Source organism: Primulina tabacum, chromosome 15 (genome assembly GCF_025594145.1).
Source record: "Primulina tabacum isolate GXHZ01 chromosome 15, ASM2559414v2, whole genome shotgun sequence".
In the NCBI taxonomy this organism is placed as follows: domain Eukaryota; kingdom Viridiplantae; phylum Streptophyta; class Magnoliopsida; order Lamiales; family Gesneriaceae; genus Primulina; species Primulina tabacum.
This window is the reverse complement of record NC_134564.1, coordinates 33,119,673-33,138,237: the sequence shown is the minus strand read 5'-3', so window position 1 is coordinate 33,138,237 and position 18,565 is coordinate 33,119,673. Positions and strand designations below refer to the sequence as shown.

The 18,565-nt window shown below is 35.2% G+C and overlaps 2 protein-coding genes and 1 long non-coding RNA gene across 3 annotated transcripts; 1 reads left to right on the top strand and 2 right to left on the bottom strand.

Annotated features, from left to right (window-relative positions):
• Nucleotides 1-446: 446 nt before the first annotated feature.
• Nucleotides 447-6,151, top strand: LOC142526640 (uncharacterized). The gene is made up of 2 exons (XR_012815291.1): nt 447-872; nt 5,881-6,151. It is a non-coding gene; the product is annotated as an uncharacterized LOC142526640 (long non-coding RNA).
• On the bottom strand, nt 5,929-8,620 carry LOC142526639 (3-ketoacyl-CoA synthase 20-like). Its single transcript, XM_075631162.1, is given in 3 exon segments — nt 5,929-6,962; nt 7,612-7,923; nt 7,925-8,620. Coding segments are annotated over 3 exon segments (1,557 nt in total). The 5' UTR covers nt 8,405-8,620; the 3' UTR covers nt 5,929-6,197.
• Nucleotides 8,621-14,555: 5,935 nt separating this feature from the next.
• LOC142526100 (uncharacterized) lies at nt 14,556-17,193 on the bottom strand. The gene is made up of 5 exons (XM_075630369.1): nt 17,185-17,193; nt 16,924-17,092; nt 15,883-15,948; nt 15,107-15,673; nt 14,556-14,728 (listed from the first exon to the last, which is right to left on the bottom strand). The coding sequence occupies exons 1-5, from the start codon at nt 17,191-17,193 to the stop codon at nt 14,556-14,558; spliced, it is 984 nt and encodes a 327-aa protein (XP_075486484.1).
• Between the last annotated feature and the right edge of the window lie 1,372 nt (nt 17,194-18,565).

Here is an 18,565-nt window from a genome sequence, read left to right as displayed (position 1 = left end):
AAAATTGGTTGGCTAGTTCATCATTTAAGATGACATATCTTCAAATTATTGAATTTAGCTTTCAATCTATTTTTTATATATGGTCTCAAATATCTTTTTTTTTTTTCAAAAAAAAAAATTAAAAAAAAGAAGAGTGCACAAGTTAGAAAATAATAATAATTCAAATATTAAAAAAATGAAAAATGGTGCGCCATCTGCTGCTAAAATGTCAACGGATGCTGTAGACAATTTGTGCAGCATTTGTTATTGATGGCAGCGTTTTGTTGTAATTTTGCAAATCTCTCTCGTCCACGGTATTTTTGAAACAATTTTTTTTTTTCAAAATTAATTAAAATAACCCTTATATCAATCAAAGAAAGCTTAAATATACACGACTCTACCTAAAAATCATTAAAAAAAAAAAACTAAATGATTTTTTTTCCTTTTTGAAAAGATGCAGGCTTCAGTACAGATACTAGCAGTGTATAGCTTGAAACAAGAAGATTCAAAGCCGACTGAATTTAGTAAAAGTATATTCTGGCACGGCACGAAATTCAAACGCGACTTATTCTTGGTTGGTTGTAATGGACGCGCCACATGGGTTTGTACCCATATGTCACCAGATGAAAAGGACCGGATGGAATAATGCTGTAGGTTTTCATGCATACATTTATTTGTTAGTAATAACAGTAATAGTAATTGAATGAACGGTGAAAGCTGGATTCCAGAAGCAAAGCCCACTAGATTTTACAGTTCAAGCTGTCAACCTACGATACAGCCCACCTACCCCCAACTATATGCCCCCCTCACCGTCGTGCTGAAGCTTTCATAAAGCCCCGCAAGCAATTTGCTGCCGTTTTTCGTATTTATGCATCAACATAGCCCTCAAGTATGTTGGTCTCACGTGCGAAATTTGAGATAATAAAACCCGAAAATAAAGAATAAACTGGACATCGAGATTTACGTAGAAAACCCCTAAAAATTATCAGGGTAAAAAACCACGGGCAAGAAGAAAAAAATTCCACTATAAAATTTTATGGTGTACAACTCACTCACTGTGTTTCCAAAGAGAACACACACTCTCTTAATACAGGAGAACAAAACAACTCACAAATATTATAGAACTAAGCACTCAAATGCTTATAAGATGAGAGAAAACTCGAAAAAGAGATGATTTCAGAATGAAGGGGGGAGCTCTATTTATAGAGCCCCTTGTCAGTGTGAAGACGCGTATAAAACACGTCTTCTATCTTCCCACGAAATTTCCGCCAGTGGAAATTTCCTTCTGCCCACATTTAATACACGTTTTGACTGTCCCCATTTTGAAAACTCTTGCCGACATTCTCCCACTTGTAGATTTGGTTGCGAATCAAACACATCTCCACACATCCTTTCAATCTTGTCATTCTCTGCTGCTTACGTTTCTGCTAGACCACTTGAGGATCTACACCACTCAAACTTATCAGTGTTTACTGGCTTGGTCAGAAAATCAGCTATGTTGTCCTTCGTATGGATCTTCTGCATATCCACGCTTCCTTCTTCTACTACTTCCCGCACAAAGTGAAATTGTACTCCAATGTGTTTCGTCCTGGAATGAAAGACTTGATTCCTTGCGATGTGCAAGGCACTCTGACTTTCACAAAACAAAGGAACATTATCTTGTTTGTGTCCGATCTCCTCCAATAACCTTTTAATCCATATTGCCTCCTTGCAAGCTTGAGTAGCTGCCATGTATTCTGGCTCTGTTGTAGATAACGCCACAACTGTCTGCAGTTTTGAAACCCAGCTTACTGTTTCTTTCGCAAGTGTAAACACATAACCAGTAGTAGATTTTCTCTTATCAGGATCACCTGCATAATCTGAATCGACATAGCCTTTGAGTGTAAAATCTGATCCTCCATAACATAATGCAGCATTCGAGGTACCCTTAATGTATCTAAGGATCCTCTTAACAGTGCTCCAATGCTCTCGTCCAGGATTCGCCATATACCGACTAACTGCTCCCACTGCTTGAACAATGTCCGGTCTTGTACATATCATGGCGAACATCAAACTTCCCACTGCTGATGCATATGGTACTCGAGACATCTCCATCCTCTCTGCTTCACTGCTAGGACACACCTCGGAGGATAACTTGAAGTTAACAGGAAGATGGGTCGAAATTGGCTTACTATCTTGCATGTTGAAGCGTTGCAAGACTTTCTTCAAATAATTTTTCTGGGAAAGCCAAATCTTTCTGTTATTTCTGCCTCGATGAACTTGCATCCCTAGAATCTTGTTTGCTGGTCCCAAGTCCTTCATATCAAATTCCCTAGCCAACTGTGCCTTCAATCCTTGGACCTGATCTTTGTTGGGGCCTGCTACCAACATGTCATCCACATACAACAGCAAAATGATATAATCATCACCAGACCTCTTGATATATGTACAAGGGTCTGCACTCAGTCTGTTGTATCCAAGGCTCATGATATAGTAATCAAGTCTCTTATACCAACACCTCGACGTCTGTTTGAGACCGTACAGAGATTTCTTCAACCTGCAAACCAAGTTCTCTTTGCCTATTTCCGCAAAACCTTCTGGCTGGAGCATATAGATTTCTTCTTCAAGATCTCCATGAAGAAATGCTGTTTTCACATCTAGCTGTTCTAGATGTAGGTCAAACACCGCGCACAATACCAACACTACTCTGACTGTTGTATGACGAACTACAGGAGAAAATATCTCATTGAAGTCAATGCTTTCTTTCTGAGCCTACACTTTTACCACCAATCTAGCACGGTACCGCTCCACTTGGTTATTGCCATCACGCTTGATCTTATAAACCCATCTGTTTCCAATGGATTTCCTCCCTCGTGGTAGTGTAACAAGATCCCAAGTTTTACTCATGTCTAATGCCTCCAATTCTTCTTGCATTGCTATCATCCACAAGGATACATCCGAGCTTTGAGTAGCCTCGTGGAAACTCGATGGCTCACCATCCTCTGATAATAGACAATATGCAATGTTGCTTTCAGTGACATAATTTGAAAGCCAACCTGGTGGTCTTCTGTCTCGAGTTGACTGCCTCACATTGGAAACTTCAGATTCAACATATTCTTGTTCTTCGTGCTCTGGTACTGCTTCACAAGAAATTTGACCTTCATCCGTCTTATTTTCCACCTGAAATATAGTAGTTTCTGAATTCGGTGTGCCTTTGTCTCCCTTTACTTTATCTTCCTCGAAGATAACATCCCTGCTGATGACAAGCTTGTGAACAGTAGGATCCCACAAGCGAAACCCCTTTACTCCGTCAGCATATCCCAAGAAGATACATTTTCTGGATTTTGAATCCAACTTTGATCTTTATTGCTCATTGTACAGAACGTACATCAGACTTCCAAATGTATGCAAATTAGAATAATCTGTCGGCTTCCCAGTCCACATTTCCATCGGAGTCTTCAGATCAATCGCCACTGAAGGAGAACGATTGATAATATAACAAGCGGTTTTGACTGCTTCTGCCCAAAATAACTTTTCTAGACCTGCAGTCATCAGCATAGCTCTTGTTCTGTCCAAAAAAGTTCTGTTCATCCGCTCCGCCACTCCATTCTGTTGAGGTGTGTAAGCCGTCGTAAACTGTCTTTTGATGCCCTCATATTGACAATATGCATCAAATTCGTCACTGATATATTCTCCTCCATTGTCAGTCCTCAAACACTTGATTTTCTTTTCAGAATCAAATTCAACACGCGCTTTGAAATCTTTGAAGACTTGGAAAACATCTGATTTCTTCTTGATTGGATACACCCAACATCTCCTAGAGAAATCGTCAATGAACGAGACAAAGTATCCCGCTCCTCCTAGGGATACAACCGGTGCTTGCCAAACATCAGAATGAATCAGCTCCAATATGTTTTTGCTCTTGGCAGTAGAAGTGCCAAACTTTAATTTGTGTTGTTTACTGGTAACACAATGCTCACAAAAGGGTAGTGACATTTTTGTAAGTCCCGGCAGCAGCTTCCGTTCTGAGAGAATTTTCAACCCTCGTTCTGACATATGCCCGAGCTTTCTATGCCATAACACTGTTAATTCTTATCCTGAACCAATTGATGCAACAACTAGTTCTGACTCTTTGTGTGTTTCTCCCAAAAGTACATACAGATTTGCAGCAACTTTTTCCGTCTTCATAACCACAAGCGCACCCTTCACAATTTTCATGATCCCGTTCTCGATCCGAGTTTTTCACCCGATATCATCCAATTGCTCCAAGGACAAAAGATTTTTTGTCAGTCCCTTCACATGTTGTACCTCCTGTATGGTGCGAATGGTGCCATCAAACATCTTTATTTTGATAGTACCGATCCCAGCGATTTCCAATGCATGATCATTTCCTATGAATACAGATCCTCCTAAGACTGGTTCATAATGATCAAACCATTCTCTCCGATACGTCATGTGCCATGTCGCACCTGAATCCATAATCCATGTGTCACAAAATTTGTATCTGCCTTCCGCAACAGATAATGCTTCGCTGCATAATAATTCACCACCGCCTGAAGTATTGGCCACATTTGCTTGAGAACTCTTCTCGATACTCGTACACTCTTTCTTAAAGTGCCCTTTACCGCTACATTTAAAGCAGTAAATATTTTTCTCCTTACTTCTTGACTTTGATCTACCTTGTCTTTGGCTCACACTGGAGTCACGGTCCATAAATCTTCCTCTTATCATCGGTAAAGCCTCTGCCTGCTTCGAAGTTACCGACCTATCTTCCTTATTCTTGCGCCGGCTTTCCTCTCCGAGAACCACAGTTAAGACATCGTCGAATTTTAGAAAGCCCATAAGAATATTGTTGGTTATGTTGATGATAAGTTGATCATATGAATCTGGTAGACTTTGAAGTAGAAGCTCCGGACATTCATTTTCCCCTATTTTATGTCTCATGGAAGTGAGTTGGACAAATATGGTATTTAGTGTGTTGATATGGTCGGTCATCGATGAGGATTCCGTCATCCGAAGAGTATAAAGCCTTCTCTTTAGGAAAATCATGTTGTGTAACGACTTGACCTCGTATATCTTTGTCAGAGTATCTCAGATAACTTTGGCTGTTTTTATCTCAGAGATACTTGACAAAACTTCGTCTGCTATAGCCAAGTGTATTGGCAACAGCATTATCATTCATCTCATTCCACTTTCCATCGTCTGTAATTTCCACTGGTCTATCTCCAATAGCCGTCAAGCAATTTTCCTTTCTTAAAACTGCTTGTATCTTTATTTTCCACAGCATAAAATTGCTTCCATTGAATTTTGCTATCTCGTACCTTCCCGTCATTATGTCTACAACAATTTTAGTAGATCGGACAAAATAATCCCGCCTTAAATAAAAAATCTAAAAAAATCTTTTCTGATGTGGAAGATCAGTCTAGGCTGCAACCACATAGCATACTCAGATTTTTAAGAAATTTTAAACCAAGGCTCTGATACCACTTATTGGTCCTACGTGCGGAATTTGAGATAATAAAACTCGAAAATAAAGAATAAACTGGACACCGAGATTTACGTGGAAAACTTTTAAAAATTATTAGGGTAAAAAACCACGGGCAAGAAGAAAAGAATTCCACTATAATATTTTGTGGTGTACAACTCACTCACTGTGTTTCCAAAGCACACTCTCTTAATACAGGAGAACAAAACAACTCACAAATATTATAGAACTAAGCATTCAAATGCTTATAAGATGAGAGAAAACTCGAAGAATGGATGATTTCAGAATGAAGGGGGAGCTCTATTTATAGAGCTTCTTGTCAGTGTGAAGACGCGTATAAAACGCGTTTTCCATCTTCCCACGAAATTTCCCGCAGTGGAAATTTCCTTCTACCCACATTTAATACACGTTTTGACTAACTCTTGCCGACAAAGTAGCCTCTTAGTTTCATCTAACCTATTGTATATACACATTGCACGTTCAGATAAATAAATATATATTATATTGATTGACATCGAGTGCCTTTTGAAACAAAGATGTTCGAACTCGAACCCAAAGTGGTACGGGATTGAAGGGTATCTTAACTTGTGAAACAGATTGTTGCATGATTATGTGAGAAAACCAAATATACAATGAATCAATTGAAACTCCCAACCTTAATTGGAATATTGACATCTATAACTTCTAAAATGCAACCATTATATCATAACTAAAAACGTATCCTAACACAAAGATCAACCAATATGTGCGACTCTTAGCTTGGAACCTCAACAGGGAACTCATCAACCTCATCCATCCAGGGGTTCTTCTCCTTGGCCGGTTCAATCCGCCTCAACGCCTTCCAAACTGCACTGTTACACTTGAATCCAGAACCAAATGCAATTTGCCATGTCCTGTCGCCCTTTCTGATCCGCCCCTTCGCCTCGGAATATGCTAACTCATACCATAACGAACTGCTAGAGGTGTTACCGAACCTATATAGAGTCATCCTTGATGGCTCCATATGCCATTCGCTCAACTCGAGATTCTTTTCAATCTCATCCAGCACAGCTCTTCCACCGGCATGAATGCAAAAATGCTCAAATGCAAGCTTGAAATTCGGAATATAGGGCTTAATTTTCATCTTCAATACTTTTCTTGCAACTAGCGTGACAAAGAATAGTAATTGTTCGGACATGGGGAGGACTAATGGGCCTAGAATAGTGATGTTTGTCTTCAGCGCCTCTCCTGCCACGGCCATCAAGTCTTTGGAAAGTGAGACGCCTGCTTCTTTCTTGTCGTCCTCTTCTTGAAACACGCTGCTATAGCTCTTATCATCCGCACCTTTGTGAGTCCGGACGGTGTGTATGAGTTGATACTTTGCACGATGTTTATCGGATGGTTTGTTGGAGAGGAGGATGGCGGCTCCACCCATTCGGAAGATGCAGTTCGAGACAAGCATTGACCGACTGTTTCCTAAATACCAGTTTAGGGTTATATTCTCCATGCTCACTACCAATGCGTATGAGTTTGGGTGTACCTGCAGTAACATTGACACAAAATTTAAAAGTTAGTCTTGGTAAGATTTTTCTCCATTTGTGACATGAGATTTGGTTATCTACCAAAAATTACTGTGTAACCTTCAGGGTCTTGACATGAGCGAGAATTAACTCCCATAAATGAATTTTAAGGAGTCAAATAAAATTCAGATTATTTGAAATAAATTATTCGTTGAGAGTAAATGTTTATCACAAAAATGGTGAGCCTTTCTAAAACGAGAATACTAATTGTACAACTTCTGCGCATTTAATGTGAACATTTTTAGCTTGGACAATTCGTAATTGTTCATGCCAATAATAGAGTCATAGCCCTTGTATCCTTTTCCTTCATAAGGTGGAAAATGCATAATTTGCTTTATAGGTTTTAAATATTGGCTGCACAAGGTGCTCTAGGCCTCTAGCAGTAGAGCAAAATTTCTTTTGCAAAATTATAAAAAATTTATATTTAGTCCTTAATCCTTATTCAGCCAATCTTATTCATTCTCCATCTAATTTTTCCTATCAAATTAACTGACTAAATCGTAGGATAGTCACCAGAAAACAATTCCCAACAAACTTGTGAATAAACGAAACATAAAAAAGACAGTAAAATGGACTCTGATTTGACAAAGGTAATTAAAAAAAACTAACCTGCAAAAGTTGCTTTGCAAGATCAACAGATATCAAACCAGCGCTGCACCCCATTCCACCAAGATTATAGCTCAAAATATTCCCTCTAAGCTTATAATGGTTAACAACCATTGCGGAAAGAGATGGTGTTGGGTTAAACAAGCTGCAATTCACCACAAGAATCCCAATATCCTTAGCTTTTATACCGGTTTTCGCTAGCAATTCATCAATCGCCCCGAACATAACCATCTCCGCCTCATTTCTTGCCTGCGACATGCTTAGGTTCGCAGGCACACTTAAAATTCCTTCGGGAAAATACGTCTTCTGTCCCAAAGCCCGACCTTTCCAAGATTTTCTTTTGAAAAGCTAAATTTTCGGGCGTAAAAATATTTGCACCAATCGATCTTTCCATAAACAGTTCTTTGCTACAAATAAACTTAGAATCGGGCTTGTAACATGCGAAGTCGACTAGGTAGACCTTTCTTGGCCTAGTCATGAAGTAAAGGGTGGTTAAAAAAACCATAAGCGCAGAACATACGAAGACCGAAACAAGATTGAATTTCAGTTGATCCCATAAAAGGATCAAATCCTCCACCGTTACACTAGACAGATTAACGGAGGAAATCCCAAGTAAAGGGAAAAGAAACAAGTACATGGCATGTGATATCAAGTAGTGATAGCCAAGTTTCACATATTTCAGCCTAACGGATTGAACAAAGTTGGGCAAGCTATTACGATTTTTTCTCTCACTTGTAGAGTCGATCGAAATCTTCCCCGTTTCGGCATTTTTGTTAACATTCCCTTCATTCCCCATCTTGTTAAACAAAGTGCTAGCTAAGAACAACCCAACTGATCAAATCAAATCAAATCAAATCAAATCAAATCTTTGGGTGGAAGATCGATTTCCAGAATGATGGAGAAGAGACAACATAAGAAGATTTTGATGTGTGAAAACGGAAGGGAAGTACGTGAGAATTTAAAGAGCAGAAGTGTGTGTAGTGTGTGGAAATGAATGCAACCACCCCCAACGAACGTTTTAATTGTAGGCGCGGAGTGGCATTGAATTTGCCAAACGGGGAAATAGCAGGATTTCGTGTGGAGTGATTTTATCATGTAATTTCTATATAAATTTTCATTGGTTCATTTGGTCCACACTCGCTGGGTTGATTCCTCTTTTGCCACGCCTTTGCATGTGGCTAGCTGTTCAGGTTTCCAGGTTAATTAATTTCTCTTTTTCATCCGCATTGCGTTTAAGGTCAATTATAATATATTATCTAGCAGTCATTCTCTCCACAATTCCGAAATATGATTTTATATTTTAACAACGGCACCATGCAGAATATAAATATATCCATGTTGAGAACGTAAATTTTATAGCAGATCAAATTTTCCTTAAAAAAAAAAAGAAAAAGAAGATGTTGTTAATATAGATATATATCTATCTTTGTCGATTTTAGCACTCTCTTCAGGGGCATAGCTTCACTAGGGTTAGGGTGGGCTTTAGCCCATCTTAGCCTCGAGATTAATATGTATATATAGGTATGTATTTTAGGAATTTTAGTTACATAGCAAAATTTTTATATATAAATTTCTATGAGTTTTAAATAATCTAACATTTGAGCTTATTCGGTATCTATGTGGTTATCTTAATTTATATATTTACTCATTCTAATTCTACACTTTATATATATATATATAATATATATATATATATATATATATATTAATTTTGTTTTGATTATAAATATGTATTTACATGAATATATTGAATAAACTAAAAATATATAAATACTAAATAATAATAAAATTAAGTGATAATTATTAGAGTACAAAATTGTATAACTAAATTATTTGAATGAATAATGTCATATGTACATTCCATTTTTTTACTTACTTTACTATGAATTTGTTTTAAAAGTTCATTATTATAAATGATATTTATCATGTATCTTGATATATTAAATTTTTAAGATGATTTTTAAAATTTATCTAGTTCATAGTATACAAAATATAATAAAAAAATTAAAAAATACATTAAATAATATTTACATTTTCAATGTCCAGCCCACCTTATTTTAAAATCTTGGCTACGCTCTTCCTCTTGGTAATTTTTGTATTAAACTTTAATATGCTATAACATGAGAAAGGAACAAAAAAACATAATTCTTTTTGTATTAATCTCAAATATCATTTTCGACTTTGAAAAGTCTATACTTTGATTTTTTTCTTAAAAAATAAGGATTCAAGATAATATGAATTTCACAATACACGGGGCTTAATCTACCGGGATTTTTTTTCTTTATTTTTCAAAGAAAATTTAACAAATACGAAGCTTAATTTGGGTTTGATTTGGTTTGGTTTAAACTCTAAAGTATTTGATAAAGGCTGTTGGAAAATAAATCATTTTTTTAAAGATTAATAAAACAAAAACGATTAAGGTTATTTCTAGAAAGTGTGTAGCATTAATTAAACGTTAAACACGTCATAGAATTTGAGTTCTACTTTGCCTTTAAGATGTAATTAGTTAGTTAGATATAATTCGCTTCGAACGAACAAGACAGGCCTAAGTGTATTGTCGCACGCGATTTATTGCAAATTTTTAGTTAAAAGTAACGTCATATGTCAATTCACGATTTTAACTAAAATCATTTTTAATCTTTTTTTCTCCTAAGTGTTGACGTGTTCACTTGATACTTCAACATTTTCTAACGCTACTGATCCCACATCAGTATATTTTGGTGTCACGTTGATATTTTTCCCCCACTGCATAGTCATTTTTTGATACAACATAAGCATTCTGGTGAAGATGACTGAAATGAGAAAAAAAATGTTACAAATTACGGAACCAATTCCCAAAATATAACAACAATTTTCAAGGTTTATACGTACATATACGATGATTATGAGTTGAATGAGGTTTTAATGAATCCCAATTATAAATGACAAAAAATTATGATGATTTATCTGTTGTCCAATTAATATATTTTGCTTTTGAGTTGGAAATATGCATGAAAAGTAATGTATGTAATCTATTAGTCAGGGTTTCCATAAATCATGAAAAAAAAATATTATAAGTGTTTTGTAGTAATTAATGTGACATGAGATCTTGTCCAAAAAAAATTATATGACATGAGATGCCAGTTTATATGGTCCATATAAATATTTTTAAAAAGAAAATCTTTAAAACAGCGCTGCTGCTATCAAACTCCATATGAACTTCATAATAAAATGGACAAACAGATAACAATATTCAAGAAGACCTGCGTGAACGTATGATTATTTTTTTAAAAAAAAAAATAACTGTAAACTGAAACCCTAAATCACAATCCAAGGATTTACGGTTTGGTTTCGGTTTCTATCAAATAAAAATCGAAGCTAGGACAAAAAATGGAACAAAATGAAACCGCAGTTGAAATCGTCATGTAATATACATATATAATTCAAAAGTATTTGATTCTCACAAGTTAAATTTATTTATTCCATATTTTACATAACTGTTAAAGAATTACATTTAATTAGTTTTATAATATTACAAGTTACTTGTTTTTTTTTTAAAAAAAAATTGTGGGTTGCACAATTATTTTTTAAAGAGTATGTTTCAGTTCAAATTGGTCCGAAACTGTAATTAAAATAGTTCAAATGTGGTATATTAATTAGTTAACAGAAAATTTTGAATATTGTTTTCGTAGTTAATATAATATTAACATTTATATTTATATTTATATTTATATTTAAGATAAGAAAGCCACTTTTAACGACGACTCGGCCCTGAAATTCTTATATATACAAGATACTATTATATATATAATCAAAGTCAAAACATTATTTAATGCAACGCAGTCCTATAAGGGTAGTTTTCTAATATGTGAAAAACTTTGTTTTGTCAGCTGTTAATTAATGGCTAATTTATTTATTTATTGAGAATCGATATCTATTTAATCGAGGAGCCATTCACTATTAATTGCCTTAATTTTTCTAACTGGCACTTACCAACTGTAATACCTACTCTTGTGTGTTTTTCGTTATATAATTTAATTTTTTTTAAAAAAATTAAAGTGGATATTTATCTGCCCACTTATTGATTTTTCATAATAAATGGATAGATTATTATTATTATTATACATAACATTATTATATTAATAAAAATAAAATAAAAAATAAGTTGACAAAAAAAACATATACCTTCTTTTATTTAGAAAACTAAATCAACATATTTTAAATAAATATAGGATATTTTTTAAGAAAAATAAAAAAATATAAATTTTGTCCAACATTTTAAAAGTACATAATTTTTTTAAAAATGATTTATGGTTCACCATTTTAAGCTTATTTATCTTTCATATTAATTATCTTAATATCAAGTTATTTTTATAGGTGATACCAAATATCATTTTATTAAGAGAAGTGGTTCAAATCCTAAAATAAAAATTTTCTAAAAAAAAAAAGGTTCTAAAAGAGACCAAAAAATTGGAATTTCAATCGAATGCAACATCCGCTGCCAATAATTGGCGGTGTCCTCCAAGAATAGCAGAGTTTTGCACTATCTTTTTGAAAAATTTATTTTTTAAAATTAATTAAAAAAACCCTTTCAAAATTTATTTTTTAAAATAAATTATAAAAACCCTACCTTTGTGGCATATTATGGATCAGGAAATATATATAAACAGGTAGCTTGTCTATATATATATAATTTTGTGGATTAAGACAAGCCACGTGTTATATATATAGCCTGATACATATATATGTGTGTATATATATGTGTGTATCAGGCTATATAGATAACAGGTAGCTTGTCTTAATCCACAATATTATATGTATATAGACAAGCTACCTGTTATATATATATAAAAAACACGTAGCTTGTCTTAATCCACAAAATTAAACAGCCACAATTTTATGATACGTTGTTATTATAAAATATGGAATTTGGTATCGCATAACTTTCTCAATGAATGGATACCTAAAGCCACATGTACCCTTTGCTTACTTTTCTTTTTACCGTGGAATTTAATTATGAAATGACAATAAAGTTGCTGGACTTTATAGTTTATTCATCGAAGGTTGTTCAATTTTGACAAATAATAGATATTGCTTGCAAGTGGAGTCGCAGAAATTTAAAGCCACCTTGATCGATCGAGAGAGATATTTAAAATTTTGAAATTATGCCTTTATTTTTAAAACTCTTCATTTAATTTGGACTTTTAACTTGAACCTTAATTCCCAATGAGATGACGCACATTTATAAGATTTTACTAAAATGCACATTAATTATAATTTTTTCCCTTTGTAGCAGAGAGCTAACAATATACTTTAAGTTTAATAAAATCTCAAAATTAATGTATTGGGGGTGTCAATAATTACCTTTGTGTTGCACTATTACAGTCTATGTATGTTTTGATCATGTGGCAATAACTTGATCCTACATATAAATATAATTTTATTGAGAATAATTTCATTTAATTAAATCATTGTATTATTTGTTTTTATACATTCATAACTTTAAATCAGCTTAATTTATTTTTTATATACGACTACATATCATCACATGATGCCTAGTTCGTCGAAACCATGATGAGAGTGAGTTATCATGCCTCGTTATTGCCGTCCAAAACATGTCATTTGCACTTAAAATTTTAGCTAATTAGTTAGATCGGATTAGAGATCTGTCTAACAAAATTAATCTGTGAGACAATTTCACAAGAGTTTTTATGATTATATATATATAGTTATTTTTGTATACAAATTTCTAATTAATGACTAACATATTGAAATTTGAAAAATAAGAGGAGTTGAAAGTACTACAACAATAATTCAAGGATTCCAAACTGAATCGACCTTTATTTAATTTGGATATGACATAATATCTGATCCGATGCGCATTTGTAACTCTATCTGCGGCTGATTAATAGCTTAGACGATTAATGAAAAGGGCTTTTACTAGACAGCAAGATCAAAGTTTTTTTTTTTTTTTTTTGGATGAAGATAATATAGTATAGGTCATCAAGAGATAGATTTCCAATCCAAGTAGGAAAAACACCTTCAATCCAAGATTTCAATAAGGGTTAGAAAGAGCAAAATGAGGGACACAATTAGCCAGCTTGTATGCTGCTCGATTAGCATGAGAAATTGAAATGAAGTTAGCAGAAGTGAGGGGAGAACGAATTGAATTTCCGCTAACAATGTAGAAGTCACTTCTTGGACGACAATGGAGGAATTTGATGAAACCAAAACTTGATCAAAGCCTGCCTACAACGCAAACTGAAGAATATGTTGAATAGCAAAGAGCTAGGCAGTTAGAACAGAACATGAGCTACGAATACCACTAGCATACGCAGCTTTAACAAAACCTTCATGATCCCTTATCACAGCACCCACACTACATCGACATTTTTCCTTGCAAATCCCGCATCAACGTCCAACCTGAAATATCCTGGAGGGGACTTTGACCAATAATTTCCTAGCGAAGGAAGAGCAGTTTGCGAGTGGACGAGTTGGCTATTTGAGCTTTGCAGAATTCCTCATAAAAGGGGACAACACAATCAATACTAAGGGGTTGTCGAGCCTTATGAGTATCACGTTTCCAGCGACAAATCTCCTTCCATATAGCCCAAACATACATAGCAAAGTACTCAAACAATGGTTTTGGTAAGGAAGCTGCCAATAAAATCCCACAATCAAGAACGAAAACTCGCGATAATTTTCAAATGGCCCAAAACGGAGTGTTCTTCCATAACCGTTTGATTTGAAACAATATAAAAGGCAGTGGCTTGTAGAGGCCATGAACGATCCACAAAGAGCATAGCTCTCTTTTACAGGGACATGGTGACGCAGGAGATTCGATTCTGTAGGAATGAAATCATGAAATGCACGCCATAAAAAAAATACAAATCTTAGGAGGTATGTGCAGGTTCCAGATCAAGGTCCACCAAGAAGGAGAAGAAAGTGAAGATTGTGAAGATGGAGGATCAAAGCATCCAATTTTCAAGAAAGTAGCTCATTTTAACCATGTAAGGACCTCTAGATCCCCACTTCCAGTACCTCAAATCCTCGGGTTTAAGACGGCCCAATGGTATATCAAGAATGTAATCAGCGTCAAAGGAAGTGAAATAAGTCCGAACAATGTTCATATCGCAAGACCCTGATGGAACAATTAAACATTTCACCAATACAGATGGGTTCGAGATATGCAAAGTGCTACGACCACTAGCTGACCCTGGAATCCATTTGTCTGACAAAGCCTTGATCTTATGACTGTTACCCACCCTTCAATACAACCCTTTATGCAGAAGATGACGACTCCACGTGATAGACATCAAAATATATTATGGGTTATTTCCCGATGACGCATCCATAATATCAACATGTTTAAAATAACGCACTTTAAGAATTTTTGTCATTAGAGAAGAAGGATCATGAATAATTCTCTATACCTGTTTCGCAAGGAAAGCTTTGTTAAATTCACTAAGTCTCCGAAAACCTAGTCTCCATTTTTTTGGTTTACACAACTTTTTCTAACGTGACCAGTGCAAACCACCAATATTAGAGTTAGTCCACCAAAACTTAGAGTACATATGCTCCAATTCATTACACAAAGAAGTCGGAATCCTGAAACAAGACATGACATAATTCGGAATTGCCTGAAGCACCGATTTAATAAGGGTTTCTTTTCCACACGACGAGAAGAATCTAGAAGCCCATCCATTGACCTTTATGATTGTTCGTTCCCTTATACCAGAAAATTGCATGTGCTTACTCCGAAGAGAGAAAGTAGGGAGCCTCAAATAGAGGTTGTGTCCTTTCACCACGTCAATGGAGAAGATATTCTGAATAACCTGAATTTTATCTGGCGAAGTACTTGGGCTGAATGTACGAACTGATTTGTCATAGTTCACCAATTGACCAGAAGCCCGTTCATAAGTTTGAATACATCTTTTAAGCTGATTACACTCTTGCTCCGAAACCCGGAAAAATATTAGACTGTCGTCAACGAAAAACAGGTGAGAAATATATGAAAAAGTGTAGGTTTTTTTAACCCCCTTGAAACGTTTCTCAGTTTCAGCCTTAGCAAGCAAAACCGAAAGACCTTGGGAACAAATAACAAACAAGAAAGGTTAAAGCGGGTCACCTTGACAAAGACCTCGATGTGGTGTGAGAGTCTCGTAGATAGAACTGTTAATACATGTGAGAACCTGAAATCAGCTAGCAGATTTCAGTAGAAACTATCAATTCCAGCAGCAACTCATATTTCAGAAGATGATATTTTCCAGCAGACAAAATCCAGTAGACAAAAACCAGCAGCAGAAGAGTTCAGTAGCGAGATTCCAGCAGATAGATACTGATTCTGCTCAGGACTTGTAACTGAAGCATTTAACATGGAATAAAGGCTGTTAATGGCAGATTGTGGTCATTAATTGGAAAGCTAACAGTCAGATTTTGGCCTATAAATAGCACCCTCAATCCCTGAAATTGATTTAGAGCTAAGAGAATGCATATTTCGAAGCTGTAAAATCCAGTAGCGAGGCAACCAGATTCCAGAAGACTGCAACCGAAATCATTCAAGCAAAATACGGTAAGTGGGCTTATGTATAAATATCTTGAATCCAGTTTGATGATTGATGTTTTAAAGCAAAGTTTCTGTATGTTCGATTTCTGATATCCGATTTTCGAAGCACTGAAACTTAGTGAACTAATGGTAGGAATATATATTCTAAACATTACTGATTACTGATTACTGATTACTGGCTTCACCCCTTAGAGGAGAGAACCTATAGGGGACTGATATCAGTTTAGTCATGAAATTCACGAACGTGCTCATTGCTTACTTGTTAAACTCTAATTACTGAATACCGATACTGATTTCCGATTATTGATTTCTGAATACTGATTTCTGTTCTGAAATAAAGAGTTTCTGTATATTATTCGTATTACTGTTTCTATTAAAAATGGTTTTGAAAACTGGGAGTTATTCCCGCCCCCGCTTACTGAGTGACAACCATATCGCTCACCCACCAAATCCATTTCAGATAAGAGCGAGGAAGAATTACTAGAAGAGGAAAAACATCATCAGTTTTGGGGCTGGTGAAGAAGATTGTTATTTTTCTCAGTTCTGAATTATGTAATTAAATTCCGCTGCATCTGTTAAGACAATATTATGTTCGGTTTTACGTATTCGCTGTAGAACATTTGAGTTTGTATCAGACATTGAGATATTCAGTATTTATGAATTAAAAGACTGGTTTCTGAATTTTGTACTTCTGAGGCTTGTTGTTTTCGAATGGAAATTTGAGAGTAACGCCGGTGTCAACCAACCCCCGTCCCGGGGCGTGACAATACATATGTAATAGGTGACGGAGGAGATGCATCTCATAATAAGCTTCACAAAAGCCTCCACAAAACCCATTTTAATCATAATTGCTTCAAGGAATTTCCATTCTCTATCAAAAGCTTTGCTCATGTATAGCATGAGAGCCCCGGCCCAAAACCGGTCAGATTTTTGGTGTTGCTACAGATCAAATGCATGCACTCAAAGCGAACGATAACACTGTCCTTGATAAGCCGTTCTGGCACAAAAGCACTATGTTGATGGTTAATTACCACTGCCATGATCGATTTTAGACGATTAGTGATTGAACTAGATATATAATTAACAGAATAATTCAGTTGGTAGAAACAAGTGAAAACGACATTGCAAGAAATCTCCATTTATATATAAAAGCCACTCGAGAAAAATAAAGCCCCTTCCAATTATTAGTCAAACAGTGCATAATTAGATTAAGCATCTTCGCCCTTTTGGATTTTAAGGGATATAGGATGTGCATATCGCGACTATATTTGTAATTTTAATATTAATATTAACCTTCAGTATCATCAAGAAAAATCAAGCAATTAGTCTATATATCTCTATTTTTGTTTAATAACATAGAATGTTTTCTTTTGAGAGGGGGAAAAAAGAAAATTTTGAAAATAAATTAATTTAAATTAGAACTGCTACCAAACCTGAGTTTTCCGGGGTATAAATAATGGCCACAATCAAGGATCTGATATAATACGATGAGTGAACAATTTTAAAAAGCGCGATTATAATGACAACTAACCTACCAACATCAATTCTCCCACCTTACGTAATTTCTTTTGCCGAAGATATTAGAATATCGTTCTATTCAACAATTGGAGAAGTAGACAAGAAATATCGTCGCCACGAAATCTTTTTGTACCTGTTTTCCGTTTATTTTCCCCATTGACCTAAACAATTATTTTTAAATATTTTGAGAATGCCGAAGTCTTGTTAGAAGAAGATATATGCTGATAAGTTTACTAATAGGTTAATATTTTTCTTGGAAGAACTTTGTTGAGTAGGTCTTTTGTGAGTTGGTCTCACAAATCTTTATCTATGAGACGGGTCAACCCTACGGATATTCACAATAAAAAATAATACTCTTAGCATAAAAAGTAATACTTTTTCATGGATGATCCAAATAAGAGAGTCGTCTCACAAAATACAACCCGTGAGACCGTCTCACACGAGTTTTTGCCAACTTTGTTTTGATGTCCTTATCTAAGTTTTCTTTAGGACTGCAAGATTTAATAATTCTTGAGAAAATACAAATTTTTGGTGGAGCTTTGACTATGTATATATGTAGGAGAATAACTAAGTGGATGGCTATTTTTGGGTTTGTTTATGATGTTTCTTGGAAATTATAATCCACATATATGCACAATATTTCATTAATCGTTTATGAACATATATATCATCAACCCCTGGGATTTTATTAAATATGTTCGAAATCACAAGGTTCGTTGGGTTCATTTCATCCTACATGTACGGGCACTACCCCATGATAGAATCAAGGGTCCAAATTTAGCCACACATACATGGGGTCCACTAATTTTTTTAAAATCACATATGTATGTGAATCTTGTCCATCCAAATCATGTGGGGGCAGTGCCCCCACATGTAGCATCAACCTAACCGGTT